This window comes from Onthophagus taurus, chromosome 10, assembly GCF_036711975.1.
Source record: "Onthophagus taurus isolate NC chromosome 10, IU_Otau_3.0, whole genome shotgun sequence".
NCBI classification, from domain to species: Eukaryota; Metazoa; Arthropoda; class Insecta; order Coleoptera; family Scarabaeidae; genus Onthophagus; species Onthophagus taurus.
This window is the reverse complement of record NC_091975.1, coordinates 14,988,842-15,005,862: the sequence shown is the minus strand read 5'-3', so window position 1 is coordinate 15,005,862 and position 17,021 is coordinate 14,988,842. Positions and strand designations below refer to the sequence as shown.

Genomic DNA, 17,021 nt, shown 5'->3' with positions numbered 1-17,021 from the left:
TGTTTGAAAAGATTGAATATTTATGTAATTTTTGTAATCATATTTTTTCGGCTAGCTTCTGGAACCAGCATCCTATTTTAAACAAAATGATCTTTGAACTAAATTGTAATTTGTATGAGTTACTGTGCATACATTGAAACAACCGCTTTGATTACTGACTGCGACAAAACTCGTCATGGCCTACATCTTACGTATGCCGGTAAATCCAAGGTCTTTGAATACGTCTCTAAACTCATTTTGGATTCGTTTAGGCGTAATATTAATCATAAAAACTTGATTACTGTAAATTGTACTTCGGCCCGCTCGCGTTTATCGGGCATCGACACGTAAAGTAATTGTTCAGCCAGATACGGTATCTAAGGCACAAGTAAGACATTTTAGAGCTTTCTATCGAAAGCTTATCATTGACTAGAAGAAACATGCAAACTCCGAACATATTAAAAAGTCAGGCAATAAGCAAGGAGCCATATGGCAAGTTATTCAAAGCAATAACCCCGCAATTTATATGAATTAAGTTTAAGTGTAATTAATAATAAAGTTTATGGAAACGTAAAACCAAGATTTTGTTGTTAACCAGCGCCCACCAGATAAAAATAAATAATCACTATCAAAATGTCTATGGTCTTCTAATAAAAATATAAGCGGTTTCCAACATTTTTCGAATTTTTTGATAAATTTCCCAATATAAGGGAAACTACAAAACATAGGTATAAGAATTAAATTCCCGTTCTTGTAGGATAATAAAATATGGGGCGTGCCAATTAAAATGTTCGACTATTTTGCAATTGCTTTTTTGAATGAACATTGGCTGAGAAATGTGGCTTTGAAAAGTGCTGGTAAATTTGCCAAAAAAAAAAATTAAAATCAAAATAACTCGGAAACGAAAACCATTATTTCGCATATAATTAAAAGGTGTAATAAAAACTATAGCATTCCATTTAATATAACTAAGTTGTGTGTAACGAAGTTCGGACGATTAACCCCTACTGCCAAAATTTAAAAACTGTATGAATATTGGAACCTAAAATAGCTTTAACGTACCAATTACGAGAGACACTCTGTATAAAAAAAATATTAAACCATAACAAAATAAATTAAGGCTGTTCAACCGCTAAGAATTTTTATATGTAATCTTTCAAACAATATATCTCGGTTAATATTAGAGCAAAATGCATGATTTTTTCTGCTTTGAAATCAGGAAACAGTACTCTAGTGGGCACGCATGCCCATTTATTTATTTTAAAAAAATATAACAATTAAATTATTTAAATACGCATAAATTGTATCATTAGCGAAAAAATAATATGCGTGCCCTCTAGAGAAGATTTGATATAGTATCCATGCAAAATGTCAGAAACCAATCTTTCTTCATAACGCCACAATAATTTTTTGAAGATTTAGTATTAATATTCGAATTTCTTCGCTAATTCCAACGTAGCTCCGCCCCTAAAAAATCAAGGTAGCGCCAACTTTGCCAGCACTGTCTGTATTTATATTGTGGTTTTTTATCGGAAACCAGATGGTAAGAATTAGAATTGCATTCCTTTAAAATAGAAGATCATATTATGTAGGTAGAGGCGAAAACAGTAAAGATCGGTTTTAAAGCTTTACTTGTATTTTTCCTTGCTTCTGTCAACAATTTTATTAGCAGTGTATTTAAAAAAAAGTTAGTAATTATAAATTATTTATTTCTATAAACTTTTTCTTATTTATTTATAAACCATTTTTTTAGTTATAAACAAAAATAATTTAGTATACTTTTGTTATAGTAACTGAGTGACTACTGCTCTTATAAACTCTTAGTGTTTTGTGGTTGTGAGTTATTTGTGGATAAAATGGGCCGAAAACGACGGTACTCTTGTTCGATTACTACGTCACGTAAACAGTAATTAATTAGAAAACTTTGTATACCGATATCCCTTGAATCAATTAGATACATGTTTTTTTTTACTTGTAGTCTTGGTAAGTTGCGGTGGATGAACCGCGCTTCTCGCACTGAGGATCATAGTAATGTTAACAATTTTGATTGGTAATTATTTTTTTAGAAAATCTTTAACACAGGTGTCCAATAACATATGGGCATCCTTTTGATAACAGAAACATTATGTAAAAATAACATCATATATAATATACAACACTTTTTTGACACGACTGATACCGAGATCTAATGATGTATTAATACAGATAATAAGATAAAATGTTGTACTAAATTCAATTATTCACTATTCTTAATTTACTGTTGCAATTTACAAAATTGTATCAAACTATTTTGAATAAAAACAGAGATGTCATCAAAAAATACTTCTGGTATTAAAAATAATTTATTTTCTGTTTATTTTTACATACCTAAGTAGATTACTCCTAAATGCTGCATATTCTGGGACACCTGTATAATTATTAGATACAATAATATAAATAATATTTATAATATTATGATATATTATTTTGCAGCGAATTAGATATAGTCACTTTACCAAATTTAGAAATAGACCAACCCAATTGCGATGACAATGTTAATAACAATCATAACATTAGCGGAAAAAGAATTGTAGATATTATATCATTTTGGAATCAAATTAAAGAAATAAAACATGTAGCATCATTCACTTGTACTATAGATTTATGCGACATTGTAGAAGAAAGGCAAATCGGCTGTGAATCTATATTCACTGTTAAATGTAAAATGTGTGGAATGACATCTAAAATAGAAACGAACGGCAATAAAAATGAATTAGATGTCAATACTTCAGCAGTGATTGGTGAGACTACTTACATAATTCAAATAAATATGCATTTAAATACTACTGTAAATATGTTTATATTTTGATGTACTTTAAGAAGAATAGTTTCCATTGGTGCTGGATACTCTCAGCTAAGAGAACTAAGTGCCACATTAAATTTACCACACATGACGCAACGTAGATTCACGACAATCCAAACTAAATTACAGGAGGTTGTTGAAGATGTTCTTTCAAATAAATTAAAGGAAGCTGGGAAAGAAGAAGCTGCTATAGCAAAAGCAGAGAGTAATGTTGATGAACATGGCATTGGACATATTACTGTTGTAGCCGACGGAGCATGGTCTAAACAATTATAACGCCGCGTCAGGTGTGGGGGTAATAATAGGGGAAGCCACAAAAAAAATTCTTCATTTACGAATTCGCAATAAAAATTGTAGAATTTGTGCATGGCAACAATTTACCAAACAACCTTTTGTACCTCATAAATGTTTTAAAAATTGGATTGGTCCATCCACTGGCATGGAATCCGATATAATTGTTGACGGATTCAAAAATAGTGTGTCTGTACATGGTTTGAAGTACATCAAATTAATTGGAGACGGTGACAGTAGTGTTACCAAAAAATTAAATGCCTCAAAGCCATACGGCACGCTTCTAATAGAAAAAGTTGAGTGCATCAACCACTTATTACGCAATTTTAGTAATAAATTACTTGAGCTGTCTAGAAAAGTGCGCAGCTCTACCGGAAAATATGTACCACTGCACGTTCGGAGGCAGCTCCACAGCAACATCTTGAGATTTCGAGTAGCTGTAAGAAAATCTGCCGAGTACAGAAGTAAGCAAGATATTACATACGCACAAAAGCTTATATTTTTTAAAGAAGTCATGTCAAATATACCATCTCATATATTTGGAGACCATGATAAATGTGCGAATTATTTTTGTAATAATGTCACAGAAAACCAAAATATATTTACAGACGTAAAATCATGTGGTTTGGATACTGACATAAATATCTGTCTGCAAAGAATTATTACAAATGCTTCGTCTTGCTTACTTTTGAAAAATAATAATAACGCCGAACAATATAATAGTTTAGTAAATAAATTTATTGGTGGAAAACGAGTATACAGGGTGTATCTGAATGACTGCAACAAACTTCGAGGGGTGATTCTTTAGTGAATTTTAAGGGTACTTTCATATATGCACCATGGGCGACTTCGGCCCCCCTGGGGAGCTACGCCCCTCCAAAAATGGCGGAAAATTTTGGTTTAATTTCTTTTCTCAAAAACCATAAACGCTAGGAAAATGAAATTTGGGGAATATGTTTCACTCATAATAGGGCACGTTTTGACCCTATTTGTACTTTCATCCTACCCTTCTAAACTACTAAATGTAACCACCCCGTTTACATTTTTGCTAAAATTTTTTGTATGCAGATGATAAATACATTAGAAAAATTTTACATAGCTAGATGAAAGTATCCTAAAACTTTTTTGCCTCTCTAAAATTTTCTCAAAAACGACTAATTTTTGAGAAAAAAAATAATAAAGCAAACACTGCCCGTTAAACAACGGGGTTGTCGATCAAAAGTTGGAATGAATTTTTAATGAAAAAATCTTAGTGGGCTTTCCAATCTTTATCAGAAATATTTTTGACGTTTAAATGTCAATGTTTTTCTTACTATTATTATTGTTTTTCAAATTAATTTTTGAATAAAGTTCTATGGCATTTAGGCTCAAAATTTTAAATAAAATAATCTTTGATTATATATAATATGGATTGAGCTAACTGAATATATCTACTAACAAAAATGTTGCTCAAGGTGAATAGACGCAGATGGAAAGCGATAATGTGAAAGTGTAACAAAGATATGTATATATATTATATGTCAGTACGCTTCTATATCTATCTCACTTCTATCAGTACACCCATTATATGGCAGTACGCTTCTATGTCTATCTCGGCTCGATCACCTTGCGCAAGCTATCTCTCTCGTTGGCTCAATCCATATTATATATAATCAAAGAAAATAATAATAATAGTAAGAAAACCACTGACATTTAAACGCCAAAAATATTTCTGACAAAGATTGCAAAGCCTACTAAGGTTTTTTCATTAAAAATTCATTTCAACTTTCGATTAACAAGCCTACAGCTTAAAAGTTAGTGTTTGCTTAATTATTTTTTTTCTCAGAAATTATTAAATTTTCGAAGAACTTCAGAGAGATAAAAAAGTTTTAGAATAGTTTTACCTGTCTAACTGAAATTTTTCCAATGTATTTATCATCTTCATAAAAAAAATCTAGGCATAAATTGAACGGGGGAACTACTAAACGTAACGTAGTTTAGAAGAGTAAGTTGAAAGTACAAATAGCAACAAAACGTGCCCTATTATAAGTTAAACATATTCCCTAAATTTCATTTTCCTAGCGTTTATGGTTTTCGAGAAAAAAAAATTAAACCAAAATTTTCCGTTATTTTTGGAGGGGTGTAGCTCCTTAGGGGAGCCGAAGTCGCCCATGGTTCATATATGAAAGTACCCTTAAAATTCACTAAAGAATCACCCCTTGAAGTTTGTTGCAGTCATTCAGATACACCCTGTATAACTAAGATAAGCATGTTTCTTTTTTAATTGAGTACCCACTTTTCAGGTAAATTTCACCATAAAAGGATCCTATCAACTTAGGTGCAAACTTGCCGCGATTGTTTTTAATTGTCGTGAACATTATATGAAGGATATAGTTGAAGGGATGGGAGAAAAAATCGGTTATTATACTGCACAAAATTGTAAGGACAGGTATAAAATATTGGTAAATCGGCAAAACCAAAATACAAAAAGAAATAAGAGAAGAAGACCAGTTCCACAACAAGCAGACGCAGACTACGGAAATGTTGAAGAAATATCACAAGAAGAATTAATTAGAAGACGAGAGGTGGTATTTAGATTGTTAAACAAAACAAGGGATTGAGGAAGAACAAGGACAATTGAGGAAGAAACCAGAGGCCAGCATACTAATCCAAATTGGAAACAACATAGATTATTTAGAATAACAGCTTCTAATCTTGGATTAGTTTGCAAGCGAAGGGTATCTACATCACCAAAGAACTTACTTAAAATTTTATTAGAAAATTGTTTTCGTGGGAACAAAGCGACTCGCTACGGTTGTCAATACGAAAATACCGCACTAAAAGAATTTGAAGCTGTTACTGGTTTACATGTAGACACTTGTAGTTTATATGTTGGTCAAGGGAAGTTCTTCTTTTTGGGTGCGAGTCCAGATGGTATAATCACAGTAGGAATGCTATACTGGAAATAAAATGACCGTATAATTTACGAGATAGGTCAGTAGAAGACGGGGTACAGGCCAAGAAAATAGATATGTTAGAATTAAGAAATGGTCAATTGAAATTAATAACACTACATAAGTATTACTACCAAATGCAAGGTCAATTGCATGTCACAGAAAAGAAGAAATGTTATTTTATAGTATGGAGCCCAATAGGACCGCCGCATATAGAAGAAATTGACAAAGATGATGATTTTTGGAATAGAAAAATGAAAGGTCATCTAGTAACTTTTTTTTCCAAACACTTACTAGAGGAAATAATAAAGCAACCCATATAAAATACCAATACATTATGAAACCATAAAATTTGTTTCTAAGTTTTTTGTGTGAAATGGGCCGGAAAACTGAATTTTACGACCTCCTCAGCGGTTGGGAAACCGACGTAGGCCGGCAAAATCTTTACCGAGTTAGACCACGAAAACGATCGACTAATTGCGCTACAAGCGGACAGCGACTATGGAGATGTGGAATTACTATCACAAGAAGAAATTGATAGAAGACAAGAAGTGATAGTCAATTTATTGACAAAAATAAAAGAGGAAGCAGATAGAATAGAAGAACACACTAGAGGTCAACAACTTCAAATTATGGAGTAGTGTGCACAAGAAAACCATCAACACCGCCGAACAAACTTTTAAAAGAAGCTTTTCAAATTATTTCTGGCCTACATGTAGATCCATGCGGTTTATAAATACATTAGGTATATCTTTATTAAGGAGAATTTTATTTTTTAGGAGCAAGTCAAGTTGGGGTAATCCATAGCGACAATTCCATAATAGAAGTGAAATGCCCATATTATTTAAGAAACATATCCATAGAAGATGGCATCCGCACAAAAAAAAAATATTTAATAACACAATATAATTATTTTTACCAAATACAAGGGCAATTTCACATAACGAAAAAGGAAAATGTTATTTTGTTGTATGGACTCCGACAGGACCCCCTGATATAGAACAAATAAGTAAAGACCACAATTTTTGGAACTTAAAAATGAAAAATCAGTTAATTTTTTAAAAATTTAAGTTAAATAAAATTATTAAACAACCATTATAATGTTATTGTTGTAATTTTTCTCGATTTCTTTAACTATATCTGAATATTTATGACATTTTTCACCAATAAAATTTTATCTGAAATTATTTTTATGATTTTGAAAAAAATGTGTGTATTGGTTATCATTTTTGATTATAGTAATATTATTGAATGAGTATTTAGTTGTAGGAATTATATGATTGATAGAGATAATAAGTTTTAGAAAAATGTTTCTTATGATTATCTTCTTCGTATAATATATATTAAAAACAAAAGTAAGAAAATTATCAAATTATTCAATTTTTTAATATAAGAGAATATAAAGGTTTAAAAAAAATTTTTAATTCAGATGCATTGGATTACGCGATAAAAGCATTTAATATAATTATGGTACACATTTCTTCTTTACATCTGTTTAATAACTAATGACAAAAAAAATTTTAACAACTGATCTCGACCAATAGAAAAGCAGAGGAGTTGTCATACCGATATATGCTATCCTTTTTTGAACTTTCGTTTCTCTTTCAACGAATTTATTCCCACGAAACGGTCGAACAGCCTTAAATGCTCAAAACGAACGTTACAACATAATGACCAATGTTTTAAAAATATTTTCATACTAATACCAAGAATAAGCTGGTTTCTTACCTATGTTCATTTTTAATTAAATACCCATGATATTTTTTAATAGCATATAGAGCGGATTGGTGATCCAAGAACAAGACGTAAGCAAATCCACGATTCATTCCAGAATATTCCATCATAAACTTCACTTGGTACAAATTACCTATATTAGCGAACAAGGTGATGATTTCATCTTCGAAGACATCTCTAGGAATGTTACTAACGAATATTTCACACCCTGTCGGAGGTGGATTATTCTTAAATGATTTCGGAGGTCCATAAATTCTCTGACCGAATACTTGTTGAAAAGGCAGTTCCCAGCGGAGCATTACCGCTTCCATTCTTCTAATTCTCTCATTAGTTTCTGCTAGTAAAGCCATTGTTAATCAAGACTCTATTATAACAAACTGTGAAAACACCACCACAACACTACATCTGAGATCGGAAAACAATATGTCTACAACTCCGGCAAGCGTCTTTGTGCGTAATTCTTGCAAGGCTACCAACAGTTTTAAAATAAAAGTGTCCTTGACCATAGATATTTACTAATAGATGCGGCTTGAACAGCAGTCATACGTCTACACAGCCTATTTAAACGGTTTATTATGAATTTCTTTTAATCAAGTATTTAATAAAATACTTGATTAAAAGAATTAAATAAAACGACAATGTAGTGCTGGATTTAAAATTTCAAAATACTTAATTGACGAGGAAAAAGCGTATACATTTTTTTTCAATTCTAAAATCGAAACCGGGAAAAACTAATAATCACTATATTAATATACAGGATGTATCTGAATGATGTTCCCAAACTTCAGGAGGCGATTCTTTAACGAATATTAAGGGTACTTTCTTATATGAACTATGGGCGACTTCAGCTTAAGTTAAGCTCATAATAGGGCACACCTATTCTAAAACTTTTTTGTCTCTCTAATGTTCTTCGAAAATTTAATAATTTTTGATAAAAAGAATAATTACGCAAACACTAACTGTTAAGCTGTAGGGTTATTAATCGAAATTTGGAATGAATTTTTAATGATAAAACCTTAGTAGGCTTTGTAATTATTTTCAGAAATATTTTGATGTTTAAATGTCAGTGGCTTTTACTATTATTATTGTTTTATTTAAAATTTTGAAACGTCGAGCGAACGAGCGTTAATGCGATAGAATTTTAATCAAAAATTAATTTACTAAAAAGTTTATTTTCAATAATTACTTGCTCCGTCACGATTTGTAATGCACTCGTTTAGTCGGTGTGGCATGCTATCAATCAAGTGATGTATAGCTGCCTGTGCTATATCAACCCAAGCCTCTTAAATCCGTAGCCGGAGATCGTATAATTTACCTGTTAGGGTGTGGTAAATTACCCAGTCGCCTACCGATCTCATCCCATACATATTCAATAGACGACAAATCATGCGACCGAGCACGCCATAGGAGAACGGCAATATTAGCTTCTTCCAAAAAAACGTGTTGTAGCTCTTGCCGTATGAGGGCGCGCATTATACTGTTGGAAAATGGGATTTTCCAGCTCCTGAAAATATGGAAGTGCAACGGGTTCTAGCATATTGGCAATATAACGAGCGGCGTTTAAGTTGTCATCAATGAAGACAAAGGATGAACTGCTACCGTAATATATTGTACCCCATATCATCACTCCTTGTGTGAGTTTTTACGTTCTCCACGCATCCGTCTGACCCTCCTATGACCATCCTGGGCCCACAAGCAAAATCGGGACTCGTCACTAAACACAATTCGATGTCATTCTTGCGCCCAATTCGCTCTTTCGTTGCTCCATTCTAGTCTGCGTAGACGGTGAAGTGGCGTAAGAGGAAGACATAAAAATGGACAATATAAACGCAGCCCATAAGATCTTATCCGGCGATAAACAGATGACATTAGTCCCCCTCTCACAGAAAAACAAACGAACCAACAGCAAGATCAAATAATAGAAAGACTGTTTAAACTAAAATTGAAATTAACTTTTTTCTTTTTAAAATGAGGTATATTGCAACTATCATTGATGGCGTTACAACAATTATTGTTTAGAAAAAACGCTGGTTGTAAGCGATCGATGTTAACCGTTACTTCTTTGTTGTTGCGTGAAATAAAATTTTTCTCAAACTTTTTAACAACTTTATATGGTCCTTCGTATTGAGAGGAAAGAGTTGGTTTAAGACCTTGAGACGACTTACGAACGCAAAAGAAAGAACAATAGAATCTAAATACGAAGGTTTTCACGGCCGGTATTAATTAATCTAAAACTAGAACTAACACTAGACCTAGAAACTTTCAGGTTAAGCCGCGGTTTTTGAAAAATGTTTGACGTTTCGGATGCAATGTTGCAACCTTCTTCAGAAACAAGTTCGAAGTGACGAATTCGGTTAAAATTTGACAATAGATACATGATAAGGTAATTAATAACTAATTAGTGTCTAATTGTCAACTAAGTTGTTTTTGTCAAATCCGGGTGGAGAAGGCTTCGTTGAGTTAACTAGCATCTCCCATGTGCGGCTGAGTTCCCAACCAGCTTCTCTATTCATGTTATTTCCATGTCGATGAATCTCTATCGCCTCTCTCGTTAATCTTTGGAAGTAATGTCCGTTTCTTGCTAGCACTTTGGTTTTCTCGAACTCTATGCTGTGTCCTCCTTTGTGGCAATGCTCTGCGACTGCAGATGCGGCACTGGATGTTACGTCCAGTTTTTCCAACGCAATATTTCCGCAACTGCACGATAGCCGGTATACTCCTGCTCCCTTTAATGGGGTTAATTTGTCTTTGGCTATCGGTAGAGCGTTTTTTATTTTGCTGACCGTACCGTATCGTACCACGATATCATTCTTCTTCATTCTGTATTGTGTACAGAATATCTACGAAGCATGGCTATACGATGGGAGATATCCGACGAGCCTATACAATACCTATGAAGCATGGCTACACGATGGGAGATATCCGACAAGCCTACAAAATACCTACGAAGCATGGCTATACGATGGAAGATATCCGACGAGCCTACACAATACCAACGAAGAATGGCTATACGATGGGAGATATCTGACGAGCCACCAAACCACGCAAATAGAACGATGACTCGGTAAGTACGACACCAGATGGTTTTATCTGCCTTCCTTATGTTTCAGGTGTGACAGAGCGAATAGCCATGCTTCGTAGGTATTGTGTAGGCTATACGATGGGAGACATCCGAAAAAATTTTTGGAAACGGGTTGTGTATTTGAATTAGGGTGGTAGAAAATAAAGATATTTTTCTTCTATTTAGATGATGAAAATGTTTATTTATTTATGTTTTCGGTGCTTGTAGTGCTATACGAATTTATCGTTTTTCGTAATTAAACATTATAATACATTGAACAAAACTTATTTCACAGGACATATTAAAAATTAAAAGTTAAACTCAACTAAATACTATTAAAACATTTTTAGAAAACATACTTACCGTCAATTTGTTTAGGTATTAAAAAAGATGTTAAACATTCTCGATAAATTTGAGGCGTAGGAAAACTTTTAATACGACCAAAAATTAATATTCTTTGTTGTAGGGTAAAGATCTTAAACTTTTGAAACCAAATGTAGAACTGCGGTCTTTGTGGTTCAAACAGGGTTAGAAAAGGTGGGGTTTCAGATAAACAGGTATAAAATTGGCTAGATGTAATAAAAGAACACGTGCGCAAGTGTAAATACTTTCATAAAATGCTTCAATTGTTTCGAAAAGCGAAAAGACAGAATAAAAATCACAATAAAAAACTAAATCAAAATCAGCAATATATAGTATCAGCAATAATCTAAGGGTTCAGGAAAATTTAAAACTATATTTGTGTATTAATAAATCTATGGAAATGTCTGAAGTTATTAAAGTCGGTGATATCGTTTATCAGGTTGTCATTACCGTTATTTTTAAATTTGTTTCTATATTTAAGTATAAAAAGTTCTTCGTATAGGTCGAGTTCTTTGGACTTGTTTATACTTTTAATTAATTTAATATTACTTATGTTAGATGTGTGTTGGTTGTTTTGTAGGTGTTTATAGAAGGTAGAGGATGTTCTATTAAGGTGTTCATGAGCTCTTATTTTTAAGTTTCTATCTGTTTGTCCTATATAGAAGTCATCACAACTGCTACAAGACATTTTGTATATGCCACTTAACTTTAACATGTCGAATTTATGCTTGTTATTTATAAATTGATTGATTAGTTTCTTACCTGAATTGAAGGCCGGGATAATGTTAAAAATTCTATATTGGGGTTGTAGGGGATGGCTAAGTATTGATTGGCAGATTTATGATGTGGATATATTAGACTGTTAATGTGTCGTTTGTGAGCTATATTGAATATTTTTTGAAGTTCCGTAATTTTGAAGTTATTATTAACATCTATGTTTAGTATTTTATTTATTTCTTTATTTATGTTTACATCACTTAGAGGGTATAAGTACGAAGGCTTTCACGGCCGATATTAATTAAACTAAAACTAGAACTAATACTAGCACTATCACAAGAACTAACATTAGACCTAGAACTAGAATCTTTTGAGTTAAGCCGTGCGTTTTTTGAAAAAATGTTTGACGTTTTTTAAAAAGCGATTTATTGTTTGAAGTCAAGAGTGAAGCTCATTTTATCACATTAAAACGAAGACTTGATACAATTGATTATAAACGCGACTTATATACTATTTATTTTGCGGTATCAGCATCTTATCATTGTCGTCGCAGGTGTTTATCTTTTGCAGTGTCAGCATTTTTCTTATTGTTGTGGCGTGTGTTAGCTCCTCCCCTGTTGGAGTGAGCCAAGGGTGGCGACGGCTAGTTGTTAACTCTTGGGTCACCGATTCTGTTGGCATTCTTGGATGCAGCTTATACCATGCTCCTCCACCGATGAGCGCCAAAATTATAAGGATTGCTGTGACTAAAACTGACGAACTATAATTATTAATTTTATGATTATTGGAAAGTTCATTCAGTTTATTATCGAGTGTTGCAAGTCTGGTTTTCGTTTCGTTGAAGGTTTCTACGTTGATTTTCTTGAGCTGGACATCTTCCAATTGCCAGTGAGGTTGTTGAACTGGTAGTTGTGATATTTCAATTGGGTTGATATGGATTTTTCGGTCCAGGTAATGGGTTGCAGTTGTACGTAGAATATCGGTTTTTAAATTAACGTAACATTCAGATGTTAATTGAATGAGAAGATTTCCTTGTAGGTGTCGGACGTCTTGTCGGAGATCACACTGTACCTCGGCTGTTTGATTCTTTTGAATCAGGATCCAATCGAAGTTGGTGATGTGGATCATGTCAACATCAATTTGTGGCCATCGGGTGTAAGTACAGGTGGTGATTGGTAAATGCCTTAGAAGTTGATATCCACATGTGGTATGTGTAGAAGCATCTAAACTAAAAGCTTTACACAAGTATTCTTGATACTGTAACTGTCTACATTTTTTTGACAGGGCAATGTACATCTTTATTTTCCGCTAGCAAAGGTTTCGGGATGTTCAAAACAAGATAAGATGAATTTTGTACGATAGGTAAAGGGATCAATTGGTGGTATTGATAGATAATTGGTTCAATTAATGGAATTTCTAGAAGGAACGTGAGTACGTATTCTTTGACGTACGCTTTTACGGTTATCACCTTTTCTATTGCGTATAGATTTTCTGCAACAGACGGTAGAACCAGATGTTGATTTACTACAGATGATTGGATGAGTTGTAGCTTATATAAGAGTTCCTCTGCAGTGATAATTGTTGGGTGAAAAGCCTCTAATTTCGTAAATGTTTTTGCTGTTAACAATCTATTAGTAATTGTCAAAATAGTTGTAATCGAATTTGATAAAGAAGCATGGGCCTTCAATATCGTTTGAAAAGAATTTTGTTTCTGCTCTTGTTGATGTAATTGTTTGATAACTGAATTTAGGTATTGGGCCGTTATATTTTGATTTTCTTCTAATGTCTTAATGTTATCTTCATACGTTCATAGTGTTCCTTCGGCTAGATGTATTTGTGATTGAACATTGGCGATGATTTCTTTTTGATTGTATCGTAATTCTTCTATTAAAGAATCGTATCATGCAGCATCCTCCGCATCCATGTTTCCCGTTATTGCTTTTATTATTGATCCGGCAAAATTTAGTGCTCCTCTAGTTCTTCGTACCGTTGGGATATAGTTGATGTTCTTCGTCGATAATTTGGTTAAATAATCCTTGAAGTTCTCCGACTAATATTTGTAATGAGTGTTTGGTGTCATTATTTGTTATATTGTTGATAGTATCCTGTAGTTGGTTTAGTTGTAATTCCAATTAGTTAATTTGGTCGGTGAGTGGTTGTAAATCGCAACGTATTACTGTTGTCCAGTGACTTATTTGATTTTTAGCGATTCCTAGATGTAGTGGGAATAATGGTCCATCCAGGGGTGTTATTCGGACGTTTGCGCTGACGTAACAGCATCTGGAACAATGCCGTGTTTTAGACGTCTTGTATGATAAGTTTGGATACCTCTAGAGGTTTCAACATCAACAGTACAGTTGTCATTTATTTTAATGATTTTGTATGGTCCGAAATAAGGTTTAAACATTTTATTACTTTTCGTGATATTTTCGACGTAAACTCGTTCTCCTATTTTCCATGTTGTGGTTTTGACATTTTCTTTTTGTTTTTCTTGTGTCTTTTCCTTCCGATTTTGGTCCTTTTGCTGTATGTTTTTGTATAAGAGGGCCATTTTCTCCTTATGTAAAAGAAACTAATTGTTGGTAGGTTGTTGTTCCGTAAAATAGGTCCATTGGGTTTCTGGTTTTCGTATGACCATACAGAGCTTCAAAAGCTGTCATACTCAAAGCACTGTGCGTGGCATTGTTGTACGCTATTACTGCCATACGAACTCTCTTTTCGCTTGATACTTGTGGATCGTCTTCTAGACATCTAAGATGTTCTAAGAGTGTCGAATGAAATCTTTCAATGTTTGCTACACTTTCGGGGTTCTTTGCGCTTCCGAAATGTAGAGTGATTCTATGAAGAGATGCTAATTCTTTAATAAGTTTATTATCGAATTCTCTACCTCTATCTGAACGTATTTCTTGTGGTATGCCATAGTAACTAAAATAGGTTAAGAAGGCATCAAATATGTCCGTGGGGTTTTTGCTGGGAATTTTAATTGCATGACCCACTCGAGTCAATGCATCGATTATGGTGAGATATTTTTCGTTGCTACAAGAAAAGATGTCTACAAATATCTTTTCGAATGGAGCGTCGGGTGTTTCCGTAATTGGTAAAGGCGGTACTTCTGGATGTCTGTTGTACTTTGATCGGTTGCAGGTGTCACATGCTTTTATAATTTCTGTTACCAATTTGTCCATTTTATTCCACCAATATTTTCTTTTTAGATGTTCTAATGTTTCGGATATTCCTCTATGGTTTGTTATTCCTTTATGATATTTAGTAACTAATTCGATTTGTAAATCCTTTTCTTCAATTACTTTAACCTTTTTGAAACATCTTATTATTTTCGCTCCTTTGTCGGTACTTATTTTGGTGTATACTGTGCGACGTCCTTTCCTGGTTCGGTCCTAGGAAAGGGGTCTTGGTGCCTCTTTTTTTATGTTCGGGATGTTATCGGTCTCGGGCGCCACCTTATGTTTAGAGAGTTAAGGAACTCTTTCGCCTCCAAGTAGCTTTTGGGGGTTACAGTCGGAGATTCAGGGTGTTTGAGAGAGGGTAAAAAAAAATAAAAACATGCGATTCGTAAATTTAAGAAATAAAATCAAAGTTTATTAATAATAACAAAAAAAAATCAACATAGGGGTTTACGGAGAAAAAAAAATCTTTATTTAAATATATAATTGGTAAATGTCTGGCCTAGTGCAATCTTGTGGGACTCGTACTTCGGATGTAATTGATATGATTATTCATAAGGGAATAATTGGTCTGGATGAAGTGCTACTGAAAACTCGCGATAGCACCAGGTCGGGAAGATGTTGCGGAAAACTCGCAGCAACACCAGGTCGGGGAAAGTATTGCGGAAAACTCGCAGCAATACCAGGTCGGGAGAGTGTTGCGGAAAACTCGCAGCAACACCAGGTCGGGGAAAAGTATTGCGGAAAACTCGCAGCAATACCAGGTCGGGAGAGTGTTGCGGAAAACTCGCAGCAACACCCGGTTGGGGAAAGTATTGCGGAAAACTCGCAGCAATACCAGGTCGGGAGAGTGTTGCGGAAAACTCGCAGCAACACCCGGTCGGGAGATTGGATAAAAATTTATTTCGCAAAATAAAATCAAAGTCCCACAATTGCACCACCAAAAACAAACTTACGATGAAACTCGGTTATTTCCAAAACTCGGAGATTTTTCGGTGAAGTCTGGCGAACTTCTTGAAGACGGTTGATGACGGCTGAAGACTCTTGAAGATTGTCGAAGACTAATCCAGAACGGTCGAAGACTGATCAAGACAGTTGAAGACTCCTCGAGACAGTTGAAGACTGACTTAAAATGAAATTTTGACCGGCTATTTATACTTGTTCGGGGTGAAAACTGGATTTTTCCGAGTGGGGGGTCGTATTAAAACAAGTTATCAAAACTAAATTATAATGTGGGGGGCTAATTAATGACAATAGCAAAATTTTAACGGCGCTATCGGATGCGGGGTACAAAATTAACTAAATCCCTTTTTTGAGCGGCTTAAATTGATTAAGGAATAGCGGAGTAATTAACAATTAATTAAAAATAATTATCGGAAAAATTTATAACATAATTCAAAAGATACCCTTATTTATGTGGAAAATTACAAAAATATAATTACCAAAATCGGTTAGCATTTACGGCACTTACATACATAAACATTTTCCCGACCGCGTGTTTCACGTTAACTTCGATTAATCAGTATTAATTAACGCGCACTTCAACACAAAGTAACTTCAGCGGTTGGGCGGTGTCCGGGGCAATCCTATACGGGTAGTATTTTCCATGGATGACCATCAGGAATGAAGTAAATTAATTAATTAAGATGCGGGATGATTTTGGTTAATAATCATGTTAATCATAATCGGATTGTCTTTAGAATCATTCAACGGTTATTTCATGATACTAGTAATTGTTTGAAATCGGTTTGATTGTTCTACGATTTCTAATTCCGCATCATAAAAAATAGTCGCTGTACGGTAGCTGAACGGTAGCTCGCTGGCTGCTGAAACTCACTCGGGACGGTCGGCCTTGTTTACAGTAACACACTGATTACTGATACTTCTTCGTATTTTACTTCGTTGCGGTGTTATTTAAT

The 17,021-nt window shown here is 33.9% G+C and overlaps 1 protein-coding gene across 1 annotated transcript in view; it reads right to left on the bottom strand.

The window, feature by feature from the left end:
* The window catches only part of LOC111415544 (APOBEC1 complementation factor-like), a 36,109-nt gene extending 27,923 nt beyond the window's left edge, over nucleotides 1-8,186 (bottom strand). Inside the window, exon 1 of the mRNA XM_071199494.1 lies at nucleotides 7,774-8,186. Coding sequence (XP_071055595.1) covers nucleotides 7,774-8,129 — 356 coding nt within the window. The 5' untranslated portion in view covers nucleotides 8,130-8,186. The remainder of the gene's footprint in view (nucleotides 1-7,773) is intronic.
* Between the last annotated feature and the right edge of the window lie 8,835 nt (nucleotides 8,187-17,021).